At 46.4% G+C, this 24,693-nt stretch overlaps 1 protein-coding gene across 3 annotated transcripts in view; it reads left to right on the top strand.

Annotated features, from left to right (window-relative positions):
• The first annotated feature begins 323 nt into the window (after positions 1-323).
• The window catches only part of LOC118551454 (NACHT, LRR and PYD domains-containing protein 1a-like), a 31,138-nt gene continuing 6,768 nt past the window's right edge, over positions 324-24,693 (top strand). The window contains exons 1-13 of one of the 3 annotated variants that reach the window (XM_036117219.2): positions 324-486; positions 10,081-10,115; positions 10,236-10,322; positions 12,523-12,564; positions 12,886-12,915; positions 16,233-16,277; positions 16,627-16,674; positions 16,842-16,888; positions 16,990-17,039; positions 17,314-17,531; positions 17,643-17,893; positions 19,712-19,846; positions 22,584-22,722. In XM_036117219.2, coding sequence (XP_035973112.1) covers positions 455-486; positions 10,081-10,115; positions 10,236-10,322; positions 12,523-12,564; positions 12,886-12,915; positions 16,233-16,277; positions 16,627-16,674; positions 16,842-16,888; positions 16,990-17,039; positions 17,314-17,531; positions 17,643-17,893; positions 19,712-19,846; positions 22,584-22,722 — 1,159 coding nt within the window. In that variant the 5' untranslated portion in view covers positions 324-454. Of the gene's footprint in view, positions 487-10,080; positions 10,116-10,235; positions 10,323-11,829; positions 12,285-12,522; positions 12,565-12,885; positions 12,916-16,232; positions 16,278-16,626; positions 16,675-16,841; positions 16,889-16,989; positions 17,040-17,313; positions 17,532-17,642; positions 17,894-19,711; positions 19,847-22,583; positions 22,723-24,693 lie in introns of those variants that run through there. The other 2 variants (XM_036117220.2, XM_078069949.1) reach the window with 2 other exon arrangements.

Raw genomic sequence — 24,693 nt, forward strand, 5'->3', positions numbered from 1 at the left:
AGGAGGACTTGAGCTCTCTGACCCCTCCTGAGAGAATGGCGCGGGTCCTTCTTCACAGAAACCGCCGCTTAGGGTCATCAAGCCGAGTTCCCTCGGGGCGAGGGCGCCGACAAGCAGCCGGGGCTGGTCCGGTGTGCGCACGCACGTGTGCGAGTGTGCACGTTGGTGTGCACGCCAGTGTGCACGCGCGGGGCCGCCGGCGAGCGTGCGTTTCCGTTACCGGAGCCTCGGCAGCCTCCGGCCGCCGCTGCGGATGCGCGCCCGGCACCCCCTCCCAGTCAGTCCCCTCCCCCGGTGGCTCTCGCTCGCCCTCTTCCCTCCCCGCGCAGCGTCGTCCGCCTCCGAGTGTGCAGGGCAGCGCTCCGCACGCGAGCCCCTGCAGCAGCCGCCCGGGTGCGCACTGAGCGCCGAGCCCGGGGCGCGCGTGGCGCCCCCTCCCAGCGGCAGAGCGACGATGAACCGCGGCGTGGGGGTCGTGGAGAGCAGGTGAGCGCGTCTGCGGGGCTGGGGGGTTCGGAAGGAGAAAGGGCAGAGCAGGGTCGGGGGACGGCCGGGCCCAACGTCGACGCGTTGCAGAAGAGGCTTTGCCCCCTTCGGCACCCCCGGCCCCTCCCGGGCTCTGCCCTTCGCCCTGTGCCGGCGGGGGCGAGGGCTCCACTCCCGTCCCGGCATCCCCGCTCCGGCCGCACAAACAAAGCACACTTCGCGGGCGGCGCCTGCCCCGCGCGGGCACAGAGCGTGGGGAGCCAGTGCGCCCCCCGGGCCCGACTCGGACCCCCCTCAATGCCTGGCTCCGGGGTCTCGGCGGGCCGCACCTGGGTAGGGCAGGCGGCGGCGGGGTCGCGCGCAGGTGCCCGCGCGGGAGGCGGGGGCGCGCAGCTCCGGAGGCCCCGCGCTCCCGGCCCAGAGGCGGGGCCTACAGGCGGCGCTGCGGCTCCCAGCGGCCGCGCTTTCCTGGGCGCCTGCTGCTCGGCGCCGCCGCGGTGGCAGGTGGGCCCGATGTATTCACATCCTTCTGGTGGAGGCGGCTGCGGGCGGCCGGCGGGTGCCGGGGAGGGCAGGTCGCCCTGCGGCGCCCCCTTGCTCTCCGCGGGTGGACTCGCGCGCTTCCCGCCTCCGCGGTGACTCCCCGCCCCCGAGCCTCGGTTTCTGCTGTCCTCATCTGCCCCTAGCTCCCGGGCTTCAGCTCTCGGGAGCCCCTGCGCCCTCTGTACCTGGAAGAGGACTCGCTGCAGGAGGGTGCCCGGGGTTTTGCTGAACACTATCGGCTTTTAAATTGTTTGAGTCGAGGGTAGAATTAGTTCCCTTACCGCCGCCCTTGCCGATGCGTGGAGGCCCCACCCCCGGCAGCCCCTCACCCCCCATGTGGCGCTAACACAACGTCTCGCTCACAGAAAGCTCCAGTCAACAGTGCTTGCAGGATTTCTGCTATTACTGTAAAGGTAGCCAATGCTTCTGTTTGTCACCAGACCTTTATTTTTTTTAAGTTTTTTTTTTTTTTTTAAGATTTTATTTATTTGTCAGAGAGCACACACAAGCGGGAGCGGCAGGCAGAGGGAGAAGCAGGCTCCCCGCTGAGCAAGGAGCCCGATGCGGGACTCGATCCCAGGGCTCTGGGATCATGACCTGAGCCGAAGGCAGACGCTTAACCGACTGAATCACCCAGGCGTCCCTCACCAGAGCTTTAAAAGCAGCTGCTTTTTACATGGGAATGTTTATTAAGAGCTAGTTTGGGGATGCTCTAAGGATATTGTGGGCGTGTTCTCCAGAGTTACTGTCCTCTGCAGAAGGAGGCTTTTAGCATCGGATGTGGTGTTTCAGCAAGACGTGTGATGGGCGGTTTGTGTAATATATCCTTTAGGTAATCCTTTCATTGCCGTTAAGCGCTTGCAGGAAGTCACCCAAAAGCAGTGCATAAACGCTCAGCAAGGATTCAGACTGCAGAAAATTTTCTTTTTGGACAGTCACTGCTGCAAAACCAAGTTTCTACAGGAACAACTAGAACAAGGAGAGACTGCCAAGGTTTAGTGTCCAGGACTTCAGTTTTTCGTGGATCATTAAACATTAGGCCCAGTTTCTCACAGGGAGGAGGGAGGTTTGTTTTTTCTGCCACTGTCCTTTCTTTAAAACACTTGCAATCAGGAAGGCAGCCTAGAAAAGTCTGTGTGTAGATAGGTTTTACTATTTGATTTCTTGACGTTCGGATCATGAACAAAAACCACAGTAGGACACGAACTGAGTCCACATTGAAAATCAAAAGCTCTTCTTACAGAGGTGTTCACCCAACAGCAAGTCTTGGGAATGATTGTTAAAGAGAACTTTAAATTATTGCTAGAAGTGAAGTTTTCCCCCTGCCAAAGCAATAAAGAGAGGAAGTGAATTGAAATATAGTATGTGACATTAACACAGTTATTTACACAAACAGAGCTAACCGAATTTTTCTGCTGGCCACCCAGAACTACCAGCCCTTGTTGGTATTACTGTAGGATATGTACCCTCCCCACCTCTTTCCACGAAAACTCCTTAGTCCTCCATCTCTGATCTTCCTGGCCTCTTCAGGGAGATTGTTGCTAATGTGTCATTTTCATGTTTCAGCATGGCAACAAAGTCCATAAAATTCAGTATCAGCCAAGGGTGAGGTGCAAGTCTCTGTAAGCTGTAAAGTTGCTTGTAATTTTTAGTAGCTGCACAGCATTCCCTTCTCATATTTTTGACCATTTAAACTGTTTGTTACAGATTTTTTAAATACTGAGGAATAGAGTCTTTATGTCTACCCTAGTCTTTCTGTCATTTATTTGTTCAATGAACTTTTTTTTTTTTTTCGGTGCAAGTTATATGCCAAACCATGTGCCGGATGCTGGGGATGTGGAATCCTTGGCTATACACACCCCCTCGCTCGCACTCATTGTTTTATCAGTTCCCAGACTTGTAAACAAATTACCGCAGAGCAGTGCAATAACTCCATTAATCCAGGTGTGCATGAGATGTTATTGGCTCAAGGAGTGGAGAAGAGAAATTCCTTCTGTGGGGCTGAGTCATGGCAATTCCCCACCCCACACATCTTCAGCTCAGGAGAGCTCTCCTTCTTGTTCACTCAGGATTTCTTTCTCTTCTCTTTTCCTCCTTCCCTCCTTGTCTTCTCACTGCTGGAAATGTCCCAGCGGCCTCCCTTCTCCCTGCCAGCCTGGTCCCAGCCCTTTTCTCTCCTGGCCCCACTTCCCTTTGGAGTACATTAGGCTAAGCTCTCACTGACAGGTACAAGAAGGAGGAAGGGAGTAAACCCTGAAACTGTTTCCCCCAGTTCCTGCCACCCCACAGCTAGCTGCCTTTTAGGCCATATCCTCAATGCACTTAGCCTCTTCATCTTGCTCCCCTACCAGCCAGGGTTATTCTCCATTCACAACTGTGGCCTGTAAAGCCAAAGTTCTAGATACTTTCCTTTTCCAAGATGCTGAAAACCTGTGTGTGTGTGTGTGTACACAATCATAGAGAAAACACAAGCATCTTAAGTGGCACATCACAAAGTGAACACATCTATGTAACCATTGCCCAGGTCAATACATAAAATATGGCACTCTAGAAGCCTCTCTCATACTCCAATTACTCACAGTCCTGTTTCTCCTTCCCAAGGGAATGAGAGATTAATTTTGCTTATTTGTAAGCTTTATAAAAATAGCAGCATATAGCATATAACCTTCACGTCTGGTTTGTTTTGTGCAACATTATGTTTGTGAGATTGATCCACATTGTTGTGTGTAAGCCGTTCTTTCATTCTCATTGTTCATAATATTCCATTATATGATTATATCACATTTTGTTCATCCATTTCTTACTCTTAATGAGCATGGTAGTTGTTTCCAGTTTTTGCCTATTACAAATAATATGCAATGAATCCTTTAGCCTTTTGGTACCCAAAGATCTACCAGTTCCACCATTATTTTTTCCTATTGGAGAAATTTAAAAAGGGGATAGGCGTAGGTGAAGGAGCCAGCCTGTTGAGCCAGCCCTGTGGATTTTCCATCTTTACCAGCACTGAGTACCTTTGGAGGAACCCAAGACTGTGCTCTCATTCAGGGACCTGAACATTGAAGAAAAAAACCCATAGGATAGCTTCTTTTGTGGGCAAGCTGATTGGAAGTGGTGATCTTTGGGAAGAAAGAAGAAAAGAAACTAGGTCATGATCGGAAGCCGATTTGGTTCAGAAAGTATCCTCAAGGTTTTGGACAGCTGGTGGCTTAGGGTACCCACATCTCTCCTGTCCCCCACTCCTCCACCTGCCCCCACCTTCCCTTTATTGAGTCTCTAACCTACCCCAGGGCTGGTCTTGGAGAGCTTGGCATGAATGGAAGTCTTTCTGTCCTGGCTTGTATGGAGGGCACTTTTGGCTTCTAGAGCTCAGTTCTGAATGCAGACAGTTTCCTTGGAGTGTGCTTTAAAGTTACACAGCCCCGTGGGAGTTTTTTGTCACCTACTACTACAACTGCCTGGGCAGGGGGACTGGCTCTTGTGGCCTGGGGGACTGAGGTTTTCTTTGGGGAAATGCTTAGGCCTCTGGACTCAACACAAGCAGTGTCTTAACCTGCAGGTTGTCAGAGGGTTGCACGGGTTCACGTGGTCCCCATGTAAGACATTGAGGACAGCAGATTCTGGGACCCTGCACTATTGACTTCCTCCTCTGCTTTTAAGATGTCAATCTTCCCAAGATGGAAATACAGACACTACTCAGCAGACTGAATAATTGCCACTTAGCATCCTTGGGGTTACCATCAGTTTGGTTACAGAGTTAGGATTTCTCCACCTCCCTGACCTTCCTCATCTCCTGCTTCTCTCCCCCTGACCACACTTGCTTTCCTCCTGTTCCTGGACCTTGATCCACTCCTTCCTGTCTCAGACAGGAGCTGTCCCCACTATTCCCAGTCCTTCTCTCTTGTCCATTTCTGCTGTCCTTGGTCGCTCAGCTTAAATGTCACTTCCCCAGGGAGCCCTCCCCAATTCCTCAATCTTAGAGGAGCTCTCTTGTCATTCTCTCAAAGCACTTCCTGTCTTAGATACAGGAAGTCAGGCTTCCCCATCAGGCTGCTGGGCTGGGGAGAGCACAGACCAGTTGCTTTGTTCACTCATATCTGGCACACACACTCCACACGTGTTAGCTGAATGAATGAATTGATAAGGAAACCAGGAGACCTGAGACACGTTGTGAGATTGTGTCTGCTTATAACTAGCTATGTGATCGTGGGTATTTATTCACTTGTCCTCTTCTATTTTCCCATCTCCCCTTGTAAAATGATGCATCAGACTGGAAGATCTTGTAGGTTCCTTTCATTTTCAGCTTTTTCTGAGCCTAACAGCTGGAGGATCCTGTTTGTGGGGATGCAGTGCTCTTTGAAAATGCAAGATGGCCTTAGCATCATGGTTTAATTGGCTGTGTAGTCAGTCACGTGCCTGTGATCTTAGCATAAGAGCTTGGTTCTTCCTGGTTCTTCAGAGCCTGCTCTGGGCTAACACTATAGCTTATGTTTATTTTTATTTTGTTCTTCCTGCATCGTATACATATATATTTGTTTTCTGATCTGTCTCCTCCTCCATTTGGGTGCCCCCTGGGGACAGGGTTCATGTGTCTTGTGTTACTTTTATATCCCCTCTGCCTAGCGCAGCATCTGTCATATGGTAAATAGGCGTTTGTTAATTTGAATTGATGGAAAAGAGATCTATATTATAGAGAATATTACTTGCATTGAGATTATGCCCCGGGAAGTATAGTTATTTCATGATTGTGCATTTTAACTCTGGTTTGTGACTAACATAAAATCTTTTCCACTTTCTTTAACTGATTTACTTATGGGTTTTACTTTACTTGTTATGGTCTGTTTTCTAGAAGGTTGATAGGGGCTAAAAGAAGTAAAATACTGCTTGGTTTAATTCTGGTGAAAAATTCTACTTGGCAGAATTTTTAGCTTTCTGTTGTAAAACTGTACTGGTAAAAGCTTGGGCTCTCCAATCAGATGGACCAGGATTCTTGGATAAGTTACCCAAGATCTCTGAGCATTATTTTCTCTTCTGTGAAATGGGGATACTACTAGCTCAGTGTCAGGCACTTAAAAGATGGTCGTGATGGTTAAATGAGCTAATTGACATAATGCCAAGTCCTTGACTTAATTTCCAGCACACAGTAAACATTTAACAAATACAAGCTGTTATCATATTAAGGTTTTATTTTTACTTTAAGTATTGTTAAAAAATATTTGGGTGGAGAATTATTACTTATGGAGCCAGATTGGGTGAAATCATTCTTATGCCTGATATCAGCCTGTCCAGGCATTCTGGTTCTCGTGCATCCTTCACCGGCCCGTGTGGGTTTGGCTACGTGACCGGGCACCTCTGAGCTGCAGTGTCCTCATCTGCACGTGGGGATGGCAGTCCTTGCCCTGCCTTCCTGGCAGAGTTCATGTGAGGAGCTGGTGCTCTCGTGGGTCTGAAAGCACTTTGGAAGTTTTAAGGTCCTGCACCTACATGAAGATTTGGTATTGCTCTCAGGTTTCATTTCATTGCAGCTATGACTTAATTCCGACAACAATTGGTTTTGCTCATTTGCACATAGTTTCATAGAATCCTCATTTTTCCAACAAACATTCAATAAACACCCTCATTTAATATTAGCCCTTTGAGGTTTTTAAGCCTGTTCTTTCCGTCCTGCAGCAGCTCAGGGATTTTACTGTGCCAAGATGCAGGGTGTTTTTGTTTCCCCCTTCCCCTAAGGGAAGGGGCGTGCCAGTCTGGGGCCTGGAAGCTGATAGGTATGAGGCAACATTTATATTTGATGCTGGTGTTGGAACTGCGGTAAAATTCTACCTAGTAATAATGATGGAGTCCACGTCAACATTTAAGGAGTTTTAAGTGCTGAGTAGATGTCCATGCCGCTTTCCTGCTTATCTTTGGTCCCTGAATTACACTGAGAACATTCGGAATGGGTGCTCTCTCTCCATGATTGCCGTGGTGTTTACTTTAGAACAGTGTCCATGATAGAAGAGAGGGCGGGCACCTAGCATTCATGCAGTGGCAAGGAGCGCTCTGGGCCCACTAGGGTCTGCCTGCCCCACGTGGCTTTCCTGGGGCGGGGCGGGGCTGGGGGTGGGAGGGAGCTGCCTTGGGGGCGGGCTCCTGCTCATTGCGTCTAAGCCCCTCCCCCTCCGCTGTCCTGGCGTTCGTGTCGGGTGTTTCTGTGTCGGGAGCTGGCCTTCTACCCCGCAGCCTCACTAATCTCATCTTGGACACCACTCACTCTCATCTACTTCACGGAGAAAATGAAGGTTTTATGCAGAGGCTTTCTGGGTTTTAGCAAAAGTTGTCATATCTAAGCAGATGGATACATGTCTGGAAACAGATAAGCAGCTGCAGAAAGGGGAAAATGAAAGTGCTAGTAAGGAGAAAAACACAGTTTTGTTGAGAACACAGAAGTGGGTTTTAACCAGGCATATTTTGTGCAATAAGAATGGCCAACTTTCAATCCATGTTCTCATAATTATCTTCAAATTAAAAGGCATAGTGACTGCATTATAAGAGGTAGGAGTCTAGAGAAAAAAGATGTCATGTTTGGCTTGTCCTTTTATAAATTTCATTAAAAACCATATTTTAGCCTTTCTTGGTTTCTTGAAGCATTTCCCAATTACAGGTTCACCACCACAGCCTGACCTTTTGAGCAAGAGTTGAGGATTAAAAAACAAAAGGATTTAAGTCTGAAAACGAGAATGTGTGTATTTCCTAGAACCATGGAGCTTGGGAAATACCAAATACTTGGGGAAGTTTACCAGCTAAAATCCTGAGTCAAGGAGGTTTACAACATCTGGGGGTCCCAACTGACTTGGGGGAAGAAGAGGAGGGAAAGGGAAAGCAGTTGGTTTGCTGCCTTTGCTGTCTTGGTCCTCAGTTTGCAACCAGGGTTGGGACCTGGGGGTGGAGTGGTGGGCACGGCGGGGGAAGGCTTTGGGCCAGGCAAGTAGGTGGGCTTTGAAGTCATAATGGCCTAGAGTCAAGTGCTCCTTCTCTAGTTGTTAGCTCTGTGACCCTGAGGAAGTTAATTAACCTGTCTGAGCCTCTCTCTGCATTCGTAAAATGGCCTTCAGAGGCTTTTTGGGGCGATTGAATGAGAAAATAAAGATTTTAAACACGTATAAGTGCAAATAACATCATTGTTGTTTTCTTCCTGTATTTTCATTTATTCATCAAAGATTCTGATTCAGTGGGCCCAAAACAACTGTTTTTAGAGGGTACCTCATATAGCTCTAATGTTCCTCAGACTATACTTTGAGAAGTGCTGTTCTTACATGATAAATAGGAGTTTTGGCATCAAGGGGAGGGCAGGGCCGTTACTTATATGCACACACAACTCCAGGGGGTGCCCCAACATCATAGTGCATGTTCATGGAGCCCCCAGAGTTGGGGCATATGACTTGCAAGGCCGTAGGCAATGACCCTGGCTGGGGTGGTGATACAGAGAGAGTGGTGTATGTGTGTGTATGTGTGTGTGTGTGTGTGTGTGTGTGTGTGTGTGTTATCCAGGGTGTGCTTGGGACACTGAGGATCTTTCACTCTGGGGGAGCGCATGGGTGGGAGACAAGGGAGCAGGGTGGAGGTCCTTGTGCGCCCTGCCTAGGAACTTAGGTTTAGCCAGAAAGCACTGAGAAGCCACAGAAGGGTATAAGCAAAGACGTGATTAGATCACACTGATAGTCACATGATGAACCAAGAGAGGGAGACTGCAGGCACGTATACTAAGTATGAGAAAATTATAATCAACTAACCAGGTGAGAGCCAATGATGAGAGACAGAGAGGGAGAGGAAGAGAGAGGAAGAGAGAGAGAGGGAACGTACTTAAACTGAGGCAGAGAGTGTATGCCAAGGAGGGGACAGATTTGAGAGATGTCTAGAGGGAGGCTCAGGAGGACTTGGATTGGCTGCTTGATGAGGAAGAGAGGGCAGGAGCTGGTGATTGCCGGAGGTTCCAGGTAGGTGCCCCAGGGATGTGATTCTCTGCAAAGGCAGGTAAGGAGGAGCAGGTTCTGATGAAGATGGAAAGCAACGATTAAGTGCTGACTGTGGTTAATTTAAAGTACTGAAGTGCCCCCCAGGCCCCGGGCACCTGGAACTCAGAGAAGAGGCCTGGGAAGGAGGTGCAGATTTAGGATGGGAAACCCTGGTGTGAAGGGCGCACTGAGGCAGTGTGAGGTGGGAAGAGGAGGGTACGCAGAGGTGACTCCGGGTCACGTCGCTGCCCGGGAGGCTGGAGCACATGGAGCCAGTGGATGAAGCACACAGAGAGGGGAGAGGTCACTGCCACAGGGGAGGTGGGAGGTGGCAGCAGACCAGGTAAGAAGGGACGTGGAAGCCATGGAGAAGCCTGCCACCTACTTCATCTAATGAGGCCATAGTCACTAAGGACTGAAGAGGGCCCATTGGGTCTGTTGGCCAGGAGTCACTGGTAGCGTGGGAGAGCAGAAGCCAGGTAGCTTTGAGTCCAGTGGAGAATGGGGAGCAGGAGAGTGGAGACCATGTGCGTAGGGCACAGAGAGTTCAGGCCGTGGTGAGGACAAGGGAGAGAACTTCTAGAGCCCTCAGTGCTCAGGGTGCCATATCTGAGGGAGGAGGCCAGAGAGGCAGAATGAGACGACCTGGGAGAAGGAGGATGACTCACGGAACCAGATGGAGGGCCTGGAGGCCAGTGCAGGCTGGGCAGTTAGGACTGTGTGCCTAGGGACGGGACAGAGGAAAGCCAGATGGCTGGGATTGGAATGGCAGTCCCGTGAACCTTGAAGGTGTGGTGCTGGCTCCTGGGGGTGTGATGGGACGAGAAGGGGGTCAGGTGCACATCCAACAAGCCCTATTGGTGTGTTTGGCTTGGCCGTAGGAGGAGTCAGCCCATAGGTGGAGAATGAGAGGGGCAGGAAAACCATTGAGGAGGGAGAGAGTTCTTTAATTTGCAACATTTCTGGAGAAACAATATAATGATCATTTTGAAGATTTTCGTAATTATTTTATGTAAAATTAGTATCAGTTTTTAAAAGTCTTTTTCTTTTCTTATGCTAGTGATGACCATCACAATGCCTCTTCAGAAGAAAAAGGTATGGTACTCCTAAGTCAATATTGAGTTATTAAAAAACTGATACTGTATGAAGCATTTGCAGTTTTAGAAAATTATAATTTATTTTACTTATGGACTGCAGCTGCTTTGTTACATTCAGGCATTCCCCGGCTGCTGGCTGGCAAGCTGGCCTCCTTACACGGAGGGCAAGGAGAGACTGAAGAAGGAGGCAAACCGCTCCAGATTGGTAGGTGGCAGTTTCCATAAGCAAGGGAACTGACCTAGGAGGCTGGTCTTGGTCTGCTTGGTACTTAGAAGCCGGGCAGATGTTCATTCATACATTCAAGATGGTAAGACATAGCTCCAGGCCTGGCAGACCAATAGCAAGACAATCAGCCGCCGTTTGCCAGGGGATAAATGTGGCAGGAGGGATCATCGAGGAGGCGTGGCTAACTCGGTGGGGTGGAGGACAGCAGATGTGACTTTGGGCTGGGTCTGAACAGATCCCTGGGAACTCTGGAGGTGGGGCCTGGGGGAGGGGCTTCCAGGCAGTGGGAAGGTATCTGGAAAGGCTTGGAGGAGTGGCAATCATCCTGGCGTTCAAGTTTGGGGAACAGGGGAGTGGTTAAAATTCATTGCAATCATCTGGAGACTTTAAAGATAAATACTGCTGTTCAGGCCCCACCCCAGGCCGGCTAAATCAGAACCTCTAGGGAAGGGCCGAGTCCCGGGCATGGATGTGTTGAGAAAGCTCTCCAGGTGATTCCAAGGTGCAGCCAAGGTTGAGAACCACTGTTCTGTGCTTCCAGCCCTGGAGGACCAAGGCCACGTCCCATCACTTGATTTCCCAGCGTCTGTCCCTACATAGTGCCTCACCTCCCCGCAGGCATCCTCTCATACAGGAACCTGCTTCCCACTACCCCCTCTAGGCCCATGTCCAATCAGTCACCAGCTCCCAGGGGCTGACTTGCTGGAGTAATAATAAGCATGTGTGTAAGTGTAGCAACGTGGTTGAGGGTGCAGGTTCCGGCCAGACTGCGTGAGTTGAAATCTTACTTAGCTCCAGACTTCCTGGGGGCGGGGGGGGGGGGGGGGGGTAGGGTGAGAGTGGTCTGGCCTCCGCTTACATCATTGGGCAGTCGTGAGGAGACATGCGTAAATACAAGTGAAGCATTTTACATAAATATATGTGAAGTATACATATACAAAATGGGTAAATAAATATGAGTAAGTACATGTAAACTAGTAAACATATATACATGCCTGGCACATGGAACACTCAAAACAAGCTGCTCTTAGCGCTGTTATTATTGTTCTCATTATTCTCAGATCTTTTCCTCCCTCCTTGTAACTGCTGCCACTCCTTTGTTATGGACGTAGGGAGGAGGGTTTGAGAATAATGCTAATAGCTTTCCATGTGTGTGCATGCTGAATCCAGAGCCTGCGTGGAGGGGGAGGCAGTGTCTGGAAACTGGGAGGAGGAGAGGATGAGGAGTGGGAGTGGGGAATGAGCCTGGCTGGCAGGTTGGGCCTGGGGAGCTCTTGGGGTCTGCCAGGAGAGGCCCAGGTGCCCCTGGGGGTGGAGGTCAGGATCCGACTGGGGAGTGGGTGCCGTGTCTTCTGAGGGCTCTCGAGGGGGAAAGGAGGCTGGGAATGAGGAGTGGGGCCTGGGGCGTTAGTAATTGGGGGGGAGGGCGGTGGTGGCAGAGAGGAGTTGCAAGGCCGCCCCGGGGGAGAGCACTTAGAGAGGTAGGGGAACCAGGATAGACATCACAGGAGGGCCATGCGGGCAGGAGGGAGTGGTGGGTGTCTACCTGTGGGAGTCATTTTCTGGGGGTTAGTGGTCCTTTGGGGACATCAGGGAGAGGATTTCCAGCTAGCTGTGGGAACAGAAGCGTGATTGCAGTGTGCTGAGGCACTGAGTCGGGGGTGAGGAAGTGGAGGGAGCATTCTTGGGGACCACTCTTTCCAGAAGTAGTTGGATAATACGGACTACGTTTGTCCTGTGCTTCAGTCAATGGCACACACTCCAGAATTTCTGCATGGTTGTGTCATTGGCCTTGTGTGTGTGAACTGTCCAGATGTGCAAATGCAGGAGCCAGACAGGAGCTGCGAGGGCAAGTCACGACTGGGAAGGGCTTGCGTGACGACCAGATGAAATCGTTACTGCAGCCAGAGGGTGATCGGAGCTCATACTTAAATAACTCAAGTATGTTTTATCCACTTCCGAAGAAAAATAAGCCATACTTAAATAACTCAAGTATGTTTTATCCACTTCCGAAGAAAAATAAGCCCCCTCTTATAGGAACCAGACTAGTTTTGGACTCAATGAGAATTTATTAAATTAGGAAGAAATCAGTTGAGTTCGGATCTATTTTATAATAGGTATAATTAAAAAAATATTTTTTATTCACTGTGTACTTCCTGTGGTGTATGTTTTTATTCAGGGGAGGACAGCAGCTCTGAGAGCAGCTCTGAAAGTGAATCTGGTGAGTAATGTATGCCTTTCCTTAATTACAGAATTCTGGTTAAACCTATGAACCTTTACTTTTATCTTAAAGTAATGCACACATCTCTTATATTGTTTGAGGACCTATTACTAGCGTGGTTTTGTGAAGTCCTGAAGAAATACATACGTGGTAAATACTTTCTAGTTGGCAAGCGAAGTGGGAGAACAGGATGAGCTGAAGAAGAAAGGCAGGAAATGGTTGCTATTGGCGAAAGCCAAACATTTTACCTATTCTCCCATCAGCCTGTGTTTCCTCTTGGTTGTCAAAAGAATTTGATTTAGACTTTTTTTCTTTTTGTAGATAATGAGGAACCAGAACCAGAACAAACAAGTGAGTATATCCTTCCTCCCGATTTTATTTTTTGTTGTTGAAAGGAAGAAAGGGAAGGATAGCCTTTGGGATTTTTACATTACCGATCGCTTGCTCATTATCTTTTTTCTGTGCAAAATTAAGGTAAACATTAGGAAACTTCTCTAAGTGTTTTGAGAATGTGAGCTCCCTACACCGGGCATACAAAGCATATGCTCGTGATCTGCATCGATACCAAGATAGTATGTGTGCCGTTCTGCTCTTAGGTGCCCTAAGGAGGAAAGATTGAGAGGCCGGCCGCAAGTGGCCCGAGCTTCCTCCTGCGGTGCTCGCTGCTCACAGATTAGGGCCGACGCAACTATTTGCCGCTCCAGATGTACCATTTGTGGTTTGGAGTTTCTGGCATTCTGTTCTAGCTATTTGTGAACAATTTGAGTATGAAACCACTTGAAGGGGATGGATTCTAAAAATAAAATATGGTTTTTGTCTAAAGTTTTGTGAGTGACTAAGCTTGTATTTTAAGTGATTTTATTTTACTGTAGGATTTTTTCCCCCAGGTCTTAAGACTCTGATCTGCCCATGAACACTGTAGCAAGGCAGTCAGAGGGCTCCTTTGCAGTACTTGAAAATAAATGAAATCTCTTCATTCAGAAGTCCTGTATATGATCTGATTCTCTCCACAGTTTCTCTGTGGAGAACCTATGATGGTAACTGTAAGTTTCCTGAAATCATGTTATACATTGATAAGAAGCTGGAATGATGTGTGTAGCACCCTCGTGGAAATGTCCTATTCTGATACCCATAAAGAAAAAATGTGTGCCAACCCTCTCACCCGCAATTCTCTGTACATTATGGATTATTTCATCCTTCAAAATGCAGTCAAAAGTCCAGCCTCATAGGTTGGATTAAGATAGAAATGAAATTAGAAAGCTGGCATAGGGACCAGGTTTCTAATGTTGTCCCTGGTAACAACTGGGTAATGGGCCATAGGGACATGGAGTCCAGGGTCAGGACCCTCAGGGTCCAGAAGCTAGGCCTGGGCCGCACCAGGGCAGGCAACCTAGGTGGAAGGCATTCGGAGTCAATGAGGCTCAAGATAGGCTCAAAATCTGGTGGGTGGGTGGGGTCAGTGTGGTCAGCAGGGCGTATGTGGAGCTCGGAGGGGCTGGCCCTTGACTGGGTCAGACATCTTGGTACTCTTTGGCAGTCAAAGTGCCCTGGCATTTTCTGTGGGAGGGCTGAGGATGCTTGTCCTTGGAGCCCCAGGTCGTGGAAGAGGTCCTGCCTTCCCCCAAGATTATTCTCATTGTTAAAAGGTCTTTGATCCTTCCCATTAGGGGAGAGATCAGAGAGGTACCCTCCCATTCACCTCCGTTCTCAGGTCAGGTGGAAAGACCGGGTAGGCCACGTTGGAATGTTTGCTCCTCTGTGGGCCAGCCGGCGATGCAGGCCCACCCATCCTCCTCCTGAGTGGATATGCTTTCTACTCACAGGCATGAATGTGGGGTCACCCACGTCCGATGGATTGAAGGGAAGCCATGGTTGATAAATTGGGGAGAATTGCTTCAATTTCTCTGCTTCGGCTGGGAAGACCTGGTCAGAGACTCAGTGTTTGCCAGCTGGATAGGATTCTCTGATCTCTTTCACTTCCTCTGCTCCTAAGGCAGAAAACCATGGGCTGTGGATCAAATACAATGTAGACAGACAGCCAATCAATAATTTAGAATTTTATGATCCTTTATAGGACAGTAACTGAGGAAATATGATCGGAGGATGGTGTGATGCAGGAGTTGGGTCAATATTTCGGATCTATCGTGTTCTGAGTCCAGGACCCTGAATACTTTTAGTCTCTATTTGCCACATTATCTTCATGCTGTTTTTTTAAAGCTGGTTCTTTCTTGCAAGCCCTGGTCCTTGGATACTGACCCTATAGGTCAGGAGATTAGGCAGGAGTGTGCTATCCTGGGGGCGGGGGATGTCTGTACCTCCTGGGCATTGCTGATGGCATAGGACCTTGTATATGTGTTGAGGAGTGCTTTACCCATGGGGTGACCCTCCCAAAGGTTGTTCAGACCTTTACAATATAAATCCAAGCATTTGACACATTAGGTCTTGCCTTAAGTGACAGGGTTGTTGTCTAGAATTCTTAAATTTTTTTAATGAGTCCCACCTATCACCATAGCAAAATAATAGTTAATAATAGTTATCTAACACTTACTGAGCATTAGGGAATGGTCATTTAATTTTCCTAAATTTTGGGGGGGTGGTATTATTCTAATCCCCATTGGATAGATGTGGAAAGTGAAGCATGGGGAGACTTAGTAATATCGCCAGAGAGCCCAAGCTCATGCAACTAGTGACCAACGTAGATAATAGAAAAATTCATTGCTGTTCCCGTTCTTTCTTTCTTTCTTTTTTTTTTTAAGATTTTATTTATTTGAGAGAAAGAGAGAGAGTGAGCATGAGCAGGGGGAAGGGGTAGAGAGAGAGGGAGAAGCAGGCTCCCCGCTGAGCAGGGAGCCCGATGCAGGGCTCTATCCCAGGACCCTGGGATGATGACCTGAGCCGAAGGCAGACGCTTAACTGACTGAGCCACCCAGGCGCCCCTGCTGTTCCCTTTCTTAATACATTTTTGTATTACAGAATTCTAATCATTCAGAAAATAGTGACTGAGCACTTACCAGGCCCTTGCGGTACAGTACTCATGAAGCTTACATTCTAGTAGGGAGAGAAACAGGAAGCAGAAAACACTAAACTACAGTGTGCCGGGTGGGGGAGATGCCCCAAAGGAAAATGAAGGGGGCAGAGTGAGTATGTCAGGCAGGCCATGTTTCAGGGAGGGGGAGTGTGCATGTGTGTCAGGAAAGCCTCTCAGATAAGGGGACGTTTGAGCAGAGACCACAAAGATGTGAGGAGGCAAACAACATGAATATTTGTGAGAGGAGACAGTCCGTGCAAAGGCCCTCAGTCAGGAGTGAGTTTTGAGGTGGAGAAATGGCGGGTAGTGACTGGAGGGCAGCAGGTGCGGGGAGGCAGGCAGGAGATGAGGTAATGGGTAGCTAGATCGTATAGGGCCTTGAGCCATGTGGAAGGAATCTGCATGCTAAATCAGAGACTCTTACAGTCGTTCCAGTTTAAATATGCTTAAAATCGGATGTCAATTCTTTTCTTCCAGGCTAATCTCTAGCCCTAATAGCTGGAGGGCTGATGCCAGCCAGGCATTATCTTGGGCCATGAAGGAATCTTCAGTGGGGGCTGCGGCTCTCCAGTGGAGACACTGGCCCCGGTGAGGAATAACTAATGAAGAGATTGCTCATATGCCCCTCTTGTCTTCACAGATGGGGAGCCAGGAGGGTCTTGCACGGAGGAAGCTTCTGCTCAGAGTAAGAACCGGGCGATGCGGTTTCCTCTGCTTCTCTCTCATGCTTGTGTGAGAGGGTCAGGTGTAAAGGATGATGACAAAGCCTTTGCTGCCGCATAGAAAGATCACATAAAGATTTATGTGCCAAAATAGGGTACACTGAAACTCGAGTCACATTCGAGCTCATTTTTGCACCTTAGACCTACAGTGGGATTGACAGACATAATGTGTCATTGGATCGACTTGTGGAGGTGTTTAAATACATGTTTAAAGTTCTGTTGGTTGGGAAGCTGAAGGTGGGTGCTTGAGTAGTACACCATTTACCCTGTGACTGACTTGTGCCGATGCATGTGTGATGATCTCGTTCATAGCGGAAGACTGGGAGGATAAAGAATTGCCCAAAGATCATTCACATTCAGGTATAAACTGACATTTTCCAAAATATTCTTTTAAATACTGTTACTGCTGAAGGGGCATGTACCTCTGAATTTTGTCATCTGGTCATATCACATATATTTATTTAAAAATTTGTATTTGAAAATGCCGATCACATTCATGTGAGTGAAACTTTTTCTCTATCGTTTAGAACTGAAAAAGATCCAACCTTACTGTGAACACTGTAATGCTGAAAATGTAAGTATCTTTTCATTATAGAATATGATTCTCTAATTTGCTTTAAGAAAAGAACATTTACTTGTGTATTACTTGCTAATATGTCTGTACTTTTTCTCCAGAAACACAATGAACAAGTGACCCCCAGGCTCCTTTCCGGGGAACAGTTTTTGTAAGTAGTTATGAATAGAGAAAATTTAACATCGTCAGTAATTTAACTTCGTACATAAAAATGACCCCGGGTAGGGGAAACACAAAACAACGTAATTAATTTCACATACTTCATGTAATTACTTGGACTATTTTCTTTGGTAGTGATGCTTCTTCAAAATGCTATAGAATTTCATTAGTGCTTTTGAATGAGATTAAAAACATAAATAATTTTAAGAAGTCCTCTCCTGACCAAACATAAGGACTAAAAAGGTGTTCTTATCTGTCCAATGCAGACTGAAGTTGGACACAGAGGGAACTTACCAGTGCACGGAAACTGGTCTGATATTTGAGGTTAACAGAAAAGTTGACATCAAGTATTGCGTTTTGTCCTGGAGCAAATATGCAGACCTGGTTGTTAAACCCTGGGTTGTCGGTGGACCCTTGTTTGATGTTAAATGTGACCCAACCTGTCTTACCTCCATTCAGTTTCCGCATTCCCTCTGCTTGGGTCGTAAGTACTTGTTTCCTAAAAGTAATTCGTGTGCACGTGTGTGTATATGTGAGAGTATGTGTGCAACCCGTGTACCGCCTGGAGTGCTAATTTACCTTCATATTTTAACAGACCATGATGCCAATATGACATTCAAAGTCTTACATGTTAAAAGTTCTGGGGCCTCGTTAGAATCTACCGTGGATCATTCTACAACCCATGTCAAATGGCGTGTGAACTCTCTTTCTCCTGTGGGACCTGTTATTCAAAGTGAAGAGACCGTATACCACCATGGGGCTGTGATTCTCTACAAAGCCATTGACCATAACCCATCCTTGTCTTTTCGAGTGTACATAGCAACCAATAACGAGTCTTTCATCAAGGTAAAGTTAATGAAAATGAATAGTAAGTGTTGACTACTTTGTGTTCAAACATGATGCCATGTGTCTGTGGTCCCGTTCCTGTTGATTGAAGTGTCCCCCCGCTGTGGGTCTCATCTGGCACTCATCTAGAGAGGTTATAGGGTCGGTGCCTAGGTGCATGCCAAGTTCTCTGATTCCTGGAGGGCGGTCATTCTGATCTAAGGAGAAGGGGGTAGGGGTCTGGGACTTCAAAGGGAAGAAATGCAATTCACAGAAAAATGAAAAAGAGTAAATGTCTGGTAAACAAGCATCTGCTGGGCCACTCAGAAGCCATGGAACGTAGAGGACTTTGATCCCACAGGCCTTGCTACGTTCCTCCCCTCCCTGTCCCTCTTACCTAGTTCATGTGCTAGTGTAGTTATCTGTGGTGACAGTTCTCTTCCTGGAGCAGGTCCTCTATGCAGATTCTTTTAGGCAGCTGTCAGGCAGGGGGTGGGGGAGAGCTTTTCCTGAATCTGCTGGGTTCGGATTGCTTTTTTTAAAAAAATTGTTTGAATTAATTAATTTTTAAAAAAATTCCAGTATAGTTAACATACAGGATTATGTTAGTTTCAGGTGTACAATATAGTGATTCATCAATTCTATACATTACTCAGGGCTTTTCATGATAAGTGTACTCTTAATCCCCTTCACATATTTCACCCAACCCCCACCCTTGATTGCTTTTTAACTAAAAACGATCTTCATGCCACAGTGGCCCATCTTGGCATAGCCAGACCTTGGCCCCCTCCAATATCAAGCTACCTATTTCCAGTGTTTTTAGGTTACAGTGTTTTGATATCTTTAAACATAAGTTATATTGATTATAATTGGCAATATATGTTAAAATTTAAGAACTCTATTGAGTAATAGGTTCTTAGTTTCTTCCTAAGAAGGTAAAATATGCTTCCTATAATCCTGTTAAAGTTCATACTTTCAATTGGGAAACTACTTTTCAAAATGGTGTAAAAAGTAGAGTAAAGTAAAGTAGAATTAGCATGGATTTGGAATAAGTACCATTATTCAATGAACTTTATGTTTCTTAAAAGTAAATTCAGTTAATTAAAAGGGTGCTATCTCTACTTCCTGGGAAGCAGGGGTGAGGAGCTGATTATGTTGCTGGAACAATAGGAGCATGGCATGGTTAGGGCAGGGTGTGCTTCTTATTGATGCTATACTTTTACACCTTCTGGGGTTGATTTTTTTTTCCTCTGTAGGAAGATTTCCTTGCACTTTGCATTCAGGAAACCCAGATTTCATGTTCAGCTATACAACTGCTTTACAAGTGAGCCTGGGCCAAAGTCTCCATTCGCCTCCTCGGGGCATTCGAACTGCGCATATAAAATCAGCGACCCCTCTGGGACAGTGGGGAAACTGAGGGTAGAAACACGTAAAGTGCTGGGTAGAAGCAAGCTCTGGGTAAAGCAGAACTGTATACAATAAAATCGTTGCTTTGTATTCACACGATGGGCAGATAATCGACACAAATGTGTAATGCTAGCGCTCATGCAATTTTCTCAAATCCTTTAGAAGCAAACTTTCGGTCCCATACAGGGCACGTATGTTGCTTCTGGCTGGTGCGCTTGGGCAGAAAGATGTTTGGAGACCTGGAGGCCTGCAGCATGGGTCCAAGGTGCCTAATTAGCCTCCTTTTTAGAGCGCTGTGAAGGTTTTGCTATCGCTGTCATTCTGTAGGGGGACATGAAGATAATGCAGGGCGGCACGTGCACTGCTGGGCACTTATGGTTCCTCCGGTTGTTGCTGATACATTTCACAGCCAAAACCTATTTCTACCTGTAGGATATTTCCAAGTCGGTAAAGCACTCCTCTAAGAAATTCATGAAAATTGACAAGCCTCCCGTTTGCCAGAAGTTATTGCAGAACGGGAAGAAATACAGACTGATCAGTGAACCAGAAGCTGAAATCACCCCAGAGGTATGTATTTTAAAAAACCACTTGGAGTAGCAGCAGGGATGTATATTTTGTGGATAAGTTATTTTGAAAGTTTTAGAAGAATGCATTTTGTTCTCATTTTTAATTTATTTATAGGAAAGCAATTGTTTTGCTAAACTTGTAGCTTATTCCAAAGATGCTGTTGAATTTCAGGATTAATCTGCCACCGTCGCAAAAATAGACTATTTAATCTTTTTCCCTTTAAAAAGATTTTAAATTTTCTTGAGTTTTTTAAATTAAATTCTTCAAACAATGTTAGTTTCAAAGGAATAAAAACCTTAAGTTTAATTTTAAGTCACAGAACACTGAAGGTTAATGGGAAAGAGTTGCTAACAAGGATACTGGCTTTTTCTTACTGGGAGGCATTTGAAAAATAGTTATGGGAACCAATTGTCACTAGATTTCAACTATTCAGTGTACACATCATGACATTTGTAAGTGATTTCAGTTTCCTGTAAAGTGACAAAGTTATTTTTAAAACTTATTTTCATTGCGTGCTCTGAATGCGTGTTGTAGCTTACCTAACTAGACATCTGTGTGGAAATTCTTTTGTACACCTCTTTTTGTTTGTTTTATAGTTTGTGAAAAGTTGAAAACATGTTTGGATTCCATTACGTTAAAATAGGAAACATGAGAGAGCTGATGGCAATGGCCCATGTTGCATTATTATATTATCAGAGGCCTCGGGCCCTGTAGAAGCAGTCAGGTTGGTCAGACAGCCTTCTATACCTTCCTTTCCAGTTGCAAAGGGTTTCTTCCCACCTGGTGTGTTTTTTTGTTTTTTTTTTTTTTTTGAGCTTCACAACAGTGAAGCTGAAGGGACTAATGTGCAAAGCGGGCGAGCGAACTGCCCAGGTCCCATGCCCAGGTGGCAGACGAGCCTGGCCCTGAGCCCACTCTGCCCGTGGCCCCTAATGCCGCAGTCTTCCCACTGGGATCTGAGAGGTTGATTCCTAGCCCTTGCAAGCTGACCAAGCCCTGGCAGATGCTACCTCAAGATGATCACGAGAAGCCAGCTGCAGTCTTGTCTGGGACGTGAAATGAAATTCGAAGGGTTTGCTTAGAACAGTGTGATTCTTGGCCTTTGCTGCCAAATGGAATTCCCAGGGGAGCTTTTAAAAAAGTCTGTGGCCTGGGTCCTACCCCCAGCGATACTGACTTAATTGGTCTGGGAGTGGCCTCGGCATTGAGCTTGTTAAAGCTCCCAGGGTGACTGTAATGTGCTGCCAAGATTAAGAGCCACTAGGAGAGGGAATAACACACATTGAATGGGTAAATATGTCTAGGAAGGGACTCAGATGGTCCCCAGAGGTCTCGCTTACACAAGATGATGACGATGGGAGGGCTTTAAATAGTCTAGTTCTGTCACCAGTTTTGTGCTCTCTCTTAACCAAATTTCTGGATTAATGGGGATAATCTTCTAGGATTGCCCTAATGATCATATAAGGTAATGGTTTTGGGGTACTCTGAGAGTTGTGAAACTGTTAAATCTAAGGTGTTCTTACAGATTTTAGACCATTAATGATTTGTTTAACTGACATTTATCAAAAGTACCAATTACAGGTCAGTCTGGGAGAAGAGCTAAAATGAGTAAGTCGTGATCTTTTCCCTCAAAAGATGCCAGTATAGAGAGAGACATACTATAGTCATGTAAAGAAATAATTTTAACGTGTAATGTGGTATTACCATAGAGATGGGTGCAGTGGGTTTCCAGGAAGGAAGTGTTCCTATGTGGTGACATTTGTTCTGGGTTTGAAGGGAGAGGGATTCACCGGGAGAGACAGCCCTCCTGGAAGAGGGAACCGTAAGTGCCTAAGTGAGGTGATGGGGATGTGCAGCCAGGCCCAAGGCACCAGAGAAATGGGAATGAGAAATGGGAATGCAGAGGGCTTTGGGAGAGAGAGATCTTGGCTTTGTAGGCCTTGGTGACCCATGGTGAGGATAATGGTAGTGGTTTATAATGGAAAGGGAGAGGGACAGGGTAAGACTGTTGGTTTTTAAGGGTGATGCCCAGTGCAGTTCAATGATTTTTTTTTTTTTTAAAGTAGATTTCTCCCTGCAGGCTTGCTAGCCAGTCTGGAGAGGAGCAGAGGAAGTCCAAGGCATGGGGCAGTCTCTATAGTGGATAAATGTAGAGGTTAAATGTGGTGGTTGAGTCAGAACGTGTGGATGCGAATTCAGTTCTCCCACTTCCTAGTGTGGATTTGGGCAAGTTAGTTAGTTTCTCTGAGATCCTTTATCCATAAAATAGCGATGAAAGGGTTTGCTGGGGCAAGGTGGTATTTGATGAGGGAATTCAATGTGGATGAAACACACAGTGTAGTTCTGTAAATGTCTTGAATCAATTCCAGGTTGTGGAATGATCGAAGTGAAAGATGGTGAGGAAGCTTAAAAGCACTTATGAAAGGGTGATTAGTGTGGGAACATGAAACACTGAAACCAAGAAAGGGCTGAAAAGTTACACCTTAAAAAAATAGGGCCAAAGTACTGGAAGCCTCAATGAGGGAGAAAAGCAGGTCTGAGTAAAGAGGGACTAGGAGAAGCAAGAGAATCAGAGGGTCTGTGATTAAGGAGTGAGATTTCCAGCATCAGAATTTCAGTGAGCATTCAAGTCAGCACTGACCCTTCTATTATTCCTTATTTGACATTTCATGTTGTCAACTAATGCAGCTTTTATTTAAAAAAAAAAAAAAAAAATCACTTTTTTTTTTTTTTAAAGGAAATTGAATTTGTTGATGGTTCACTTTTAAAATTGAAAAGTTACATTGAAGTGTATTTGGAGCAACCAGTGGAGTTTAAATTACTTTTGGTCGAAATGGATTCTGAGGAAATTGTATGGAAAGCAAAACTGAGAGAATGTAAGTGTTTCGTATCTTGAATGAAAACTCGGGTTTGGGGGGGCGGTCTGGGTGGGCAAACAAGTAGAGTGATTGTTCCATTACCATAACATCTAAAAATCTGATTTAAGAGACACAAAGACCCCGGCAAGGCTCTGGTTCTCAGGCACCCACAGCCAGACCCCTTGGTCAGTGGGTAGTTCAGTGAGGTGTGGAAGCTTCAGGCAGCGGGTGGGCTTAGCCCATAGAGGGTTTGGTTCCCTCCCCCCCCCCTTACATTCTGAGGTTTGGATCTCAGATGCTTTAATGTGAATTAGGGACATCCTGACAAAGTCTGTCCCATGACCTGGATGTACATCTGCGTTTTGGCTGATTTCCTGTCTCATTTGCCTCACCCTGCCTATCTGATCTGCAGCTGGTAGCCCTGCTCTGTGTGATTACAGCTCTGCTGTGGGAACGCATTCCCCTTGTTTAAGATTTCTGCGCCGGGAAGTCCCTTGGCAGTCACCTTTTCAACATCCTCCCCTGTGCTGGGAGGAGTTGGAGAGGGCTGCAGCTGATGTGGACTTCCTCTGGAAGAGGGGAGATGCAGGGGGACATCCCATAGCTGCCCTTGGCCGCCTCCTCAGGCAGATCTGACCTTGACTTTCAATTCTCTTTGAAGGAAGTTATTAAAACAACAGACATATGTCTAGTGGGCACATTTTGGAGCCAAAAGGGAGGCAGAAGAGTGGTTGGGAGTGAGGTCCTATGAGTTCTAGTTCCAGCCCTAGAATTGAGCAGCTCTGTGAGTGAGTGTGGGCAAGACCCTGAACCTGCTTGTGGCTGTTGTATCCTCCTCTGCGCATGGCACTGGGGTCCCTCCTGCCAATGCCACATGTTTGTAGTAGAAATTATTTTTGCATCATTTGCACTGAATTATAATACCTTAACTCTTTCCTGGTATCATACGTAATCCAGTATCATTCCAAAAAACAGCACAAGCGGTGAGTGCCATTAGCGGGATATCAAAGGAATTTTAACCCACTCTTCTATTAATTTTATCCTCTAGAATTTTTATTTTGCTGTACAAATGTAATAATAACAAGGGTCTGTTAAGTATTCTATAAGTCTCTGTATCATCTGAACAACATTAGAGTCCATTTTCAGCTAGTTTCTTTTGTACCCATTGGGTCACGTGTAGACAAATGAATTAGGTCCCTGCTAATGATGACGTGGGATGCGTGCTGTGTGCTGGTCATACATTTATGTCTTTCCGCCATGCAGATTGCTGCCTGTTACAGTCTGCAGAGTCTGCCTTTCCTGTCGTGTCTCTATACTCTAGCAGTGAAACCCGATTGAAGCAGTTTGGAATTCTCAGTCCTTGTTTAAGCACGAGCCTTTTCGGTAGATGGGATTGATTCTTATTCCCAGTATTATACTCTTAAGTTAGCTCGATGTTACTTTTTGGCCACAGCTAATGCCGCTGTAATAGAGGTACTCAACATGTACAATCTGAATAACACATTTTCTGGGCTAAGAATAAGTCTCTTGGTCATTTTAAAGACCACTTTATAAGACCTTTTATGCTTGGTTTTTAAAAACATATTTAATAAAACTCTGCATTGTAAGGTGTTTCTGGTCTCCAGTGTTTTGGGGGGAGGGGCTAAGCTAATGGTTAATTGAGATTGCTCATCACTATTAAGGCATCTTCACCCTAGGCGCCTACAGAAGGCCTGGATGAGGCACAGACACCTTACAGAGCAGGGACTGCATCTCAAACAGGGGACGTGATGTAGAATCACAATGATGTGTTCAGAAAGAACTCCCCATGTACAATGTTCCAAAGTACAGAATGATAATATATGAGATTGTTTTAGGTGGAGTACATATAAATAACATTTAAAATAAACATTTTTTATCTTTATGACTTCCTTATCCATATAGCAAGTGATACCAGTGTTCTGTTTACAGTAGTTAGAGATGTAAAGAAATACTGAATAAGTAGCATTT

Source organism: Halichoerus grypus, chromosome 1, assembly GCF_964656455.1.
Source record: "Halichoerus grypus chromosome 1, mHalGry1.hap1.1, whole genome shotgun sequence".
Classification (NCBI taxonomy): domain Eukaryota; kingdom Metazoa; phylum Chordata; class Mammalia; order Carnivora; family Phocidae; genus Halichoerus; species Halichoerus grypus.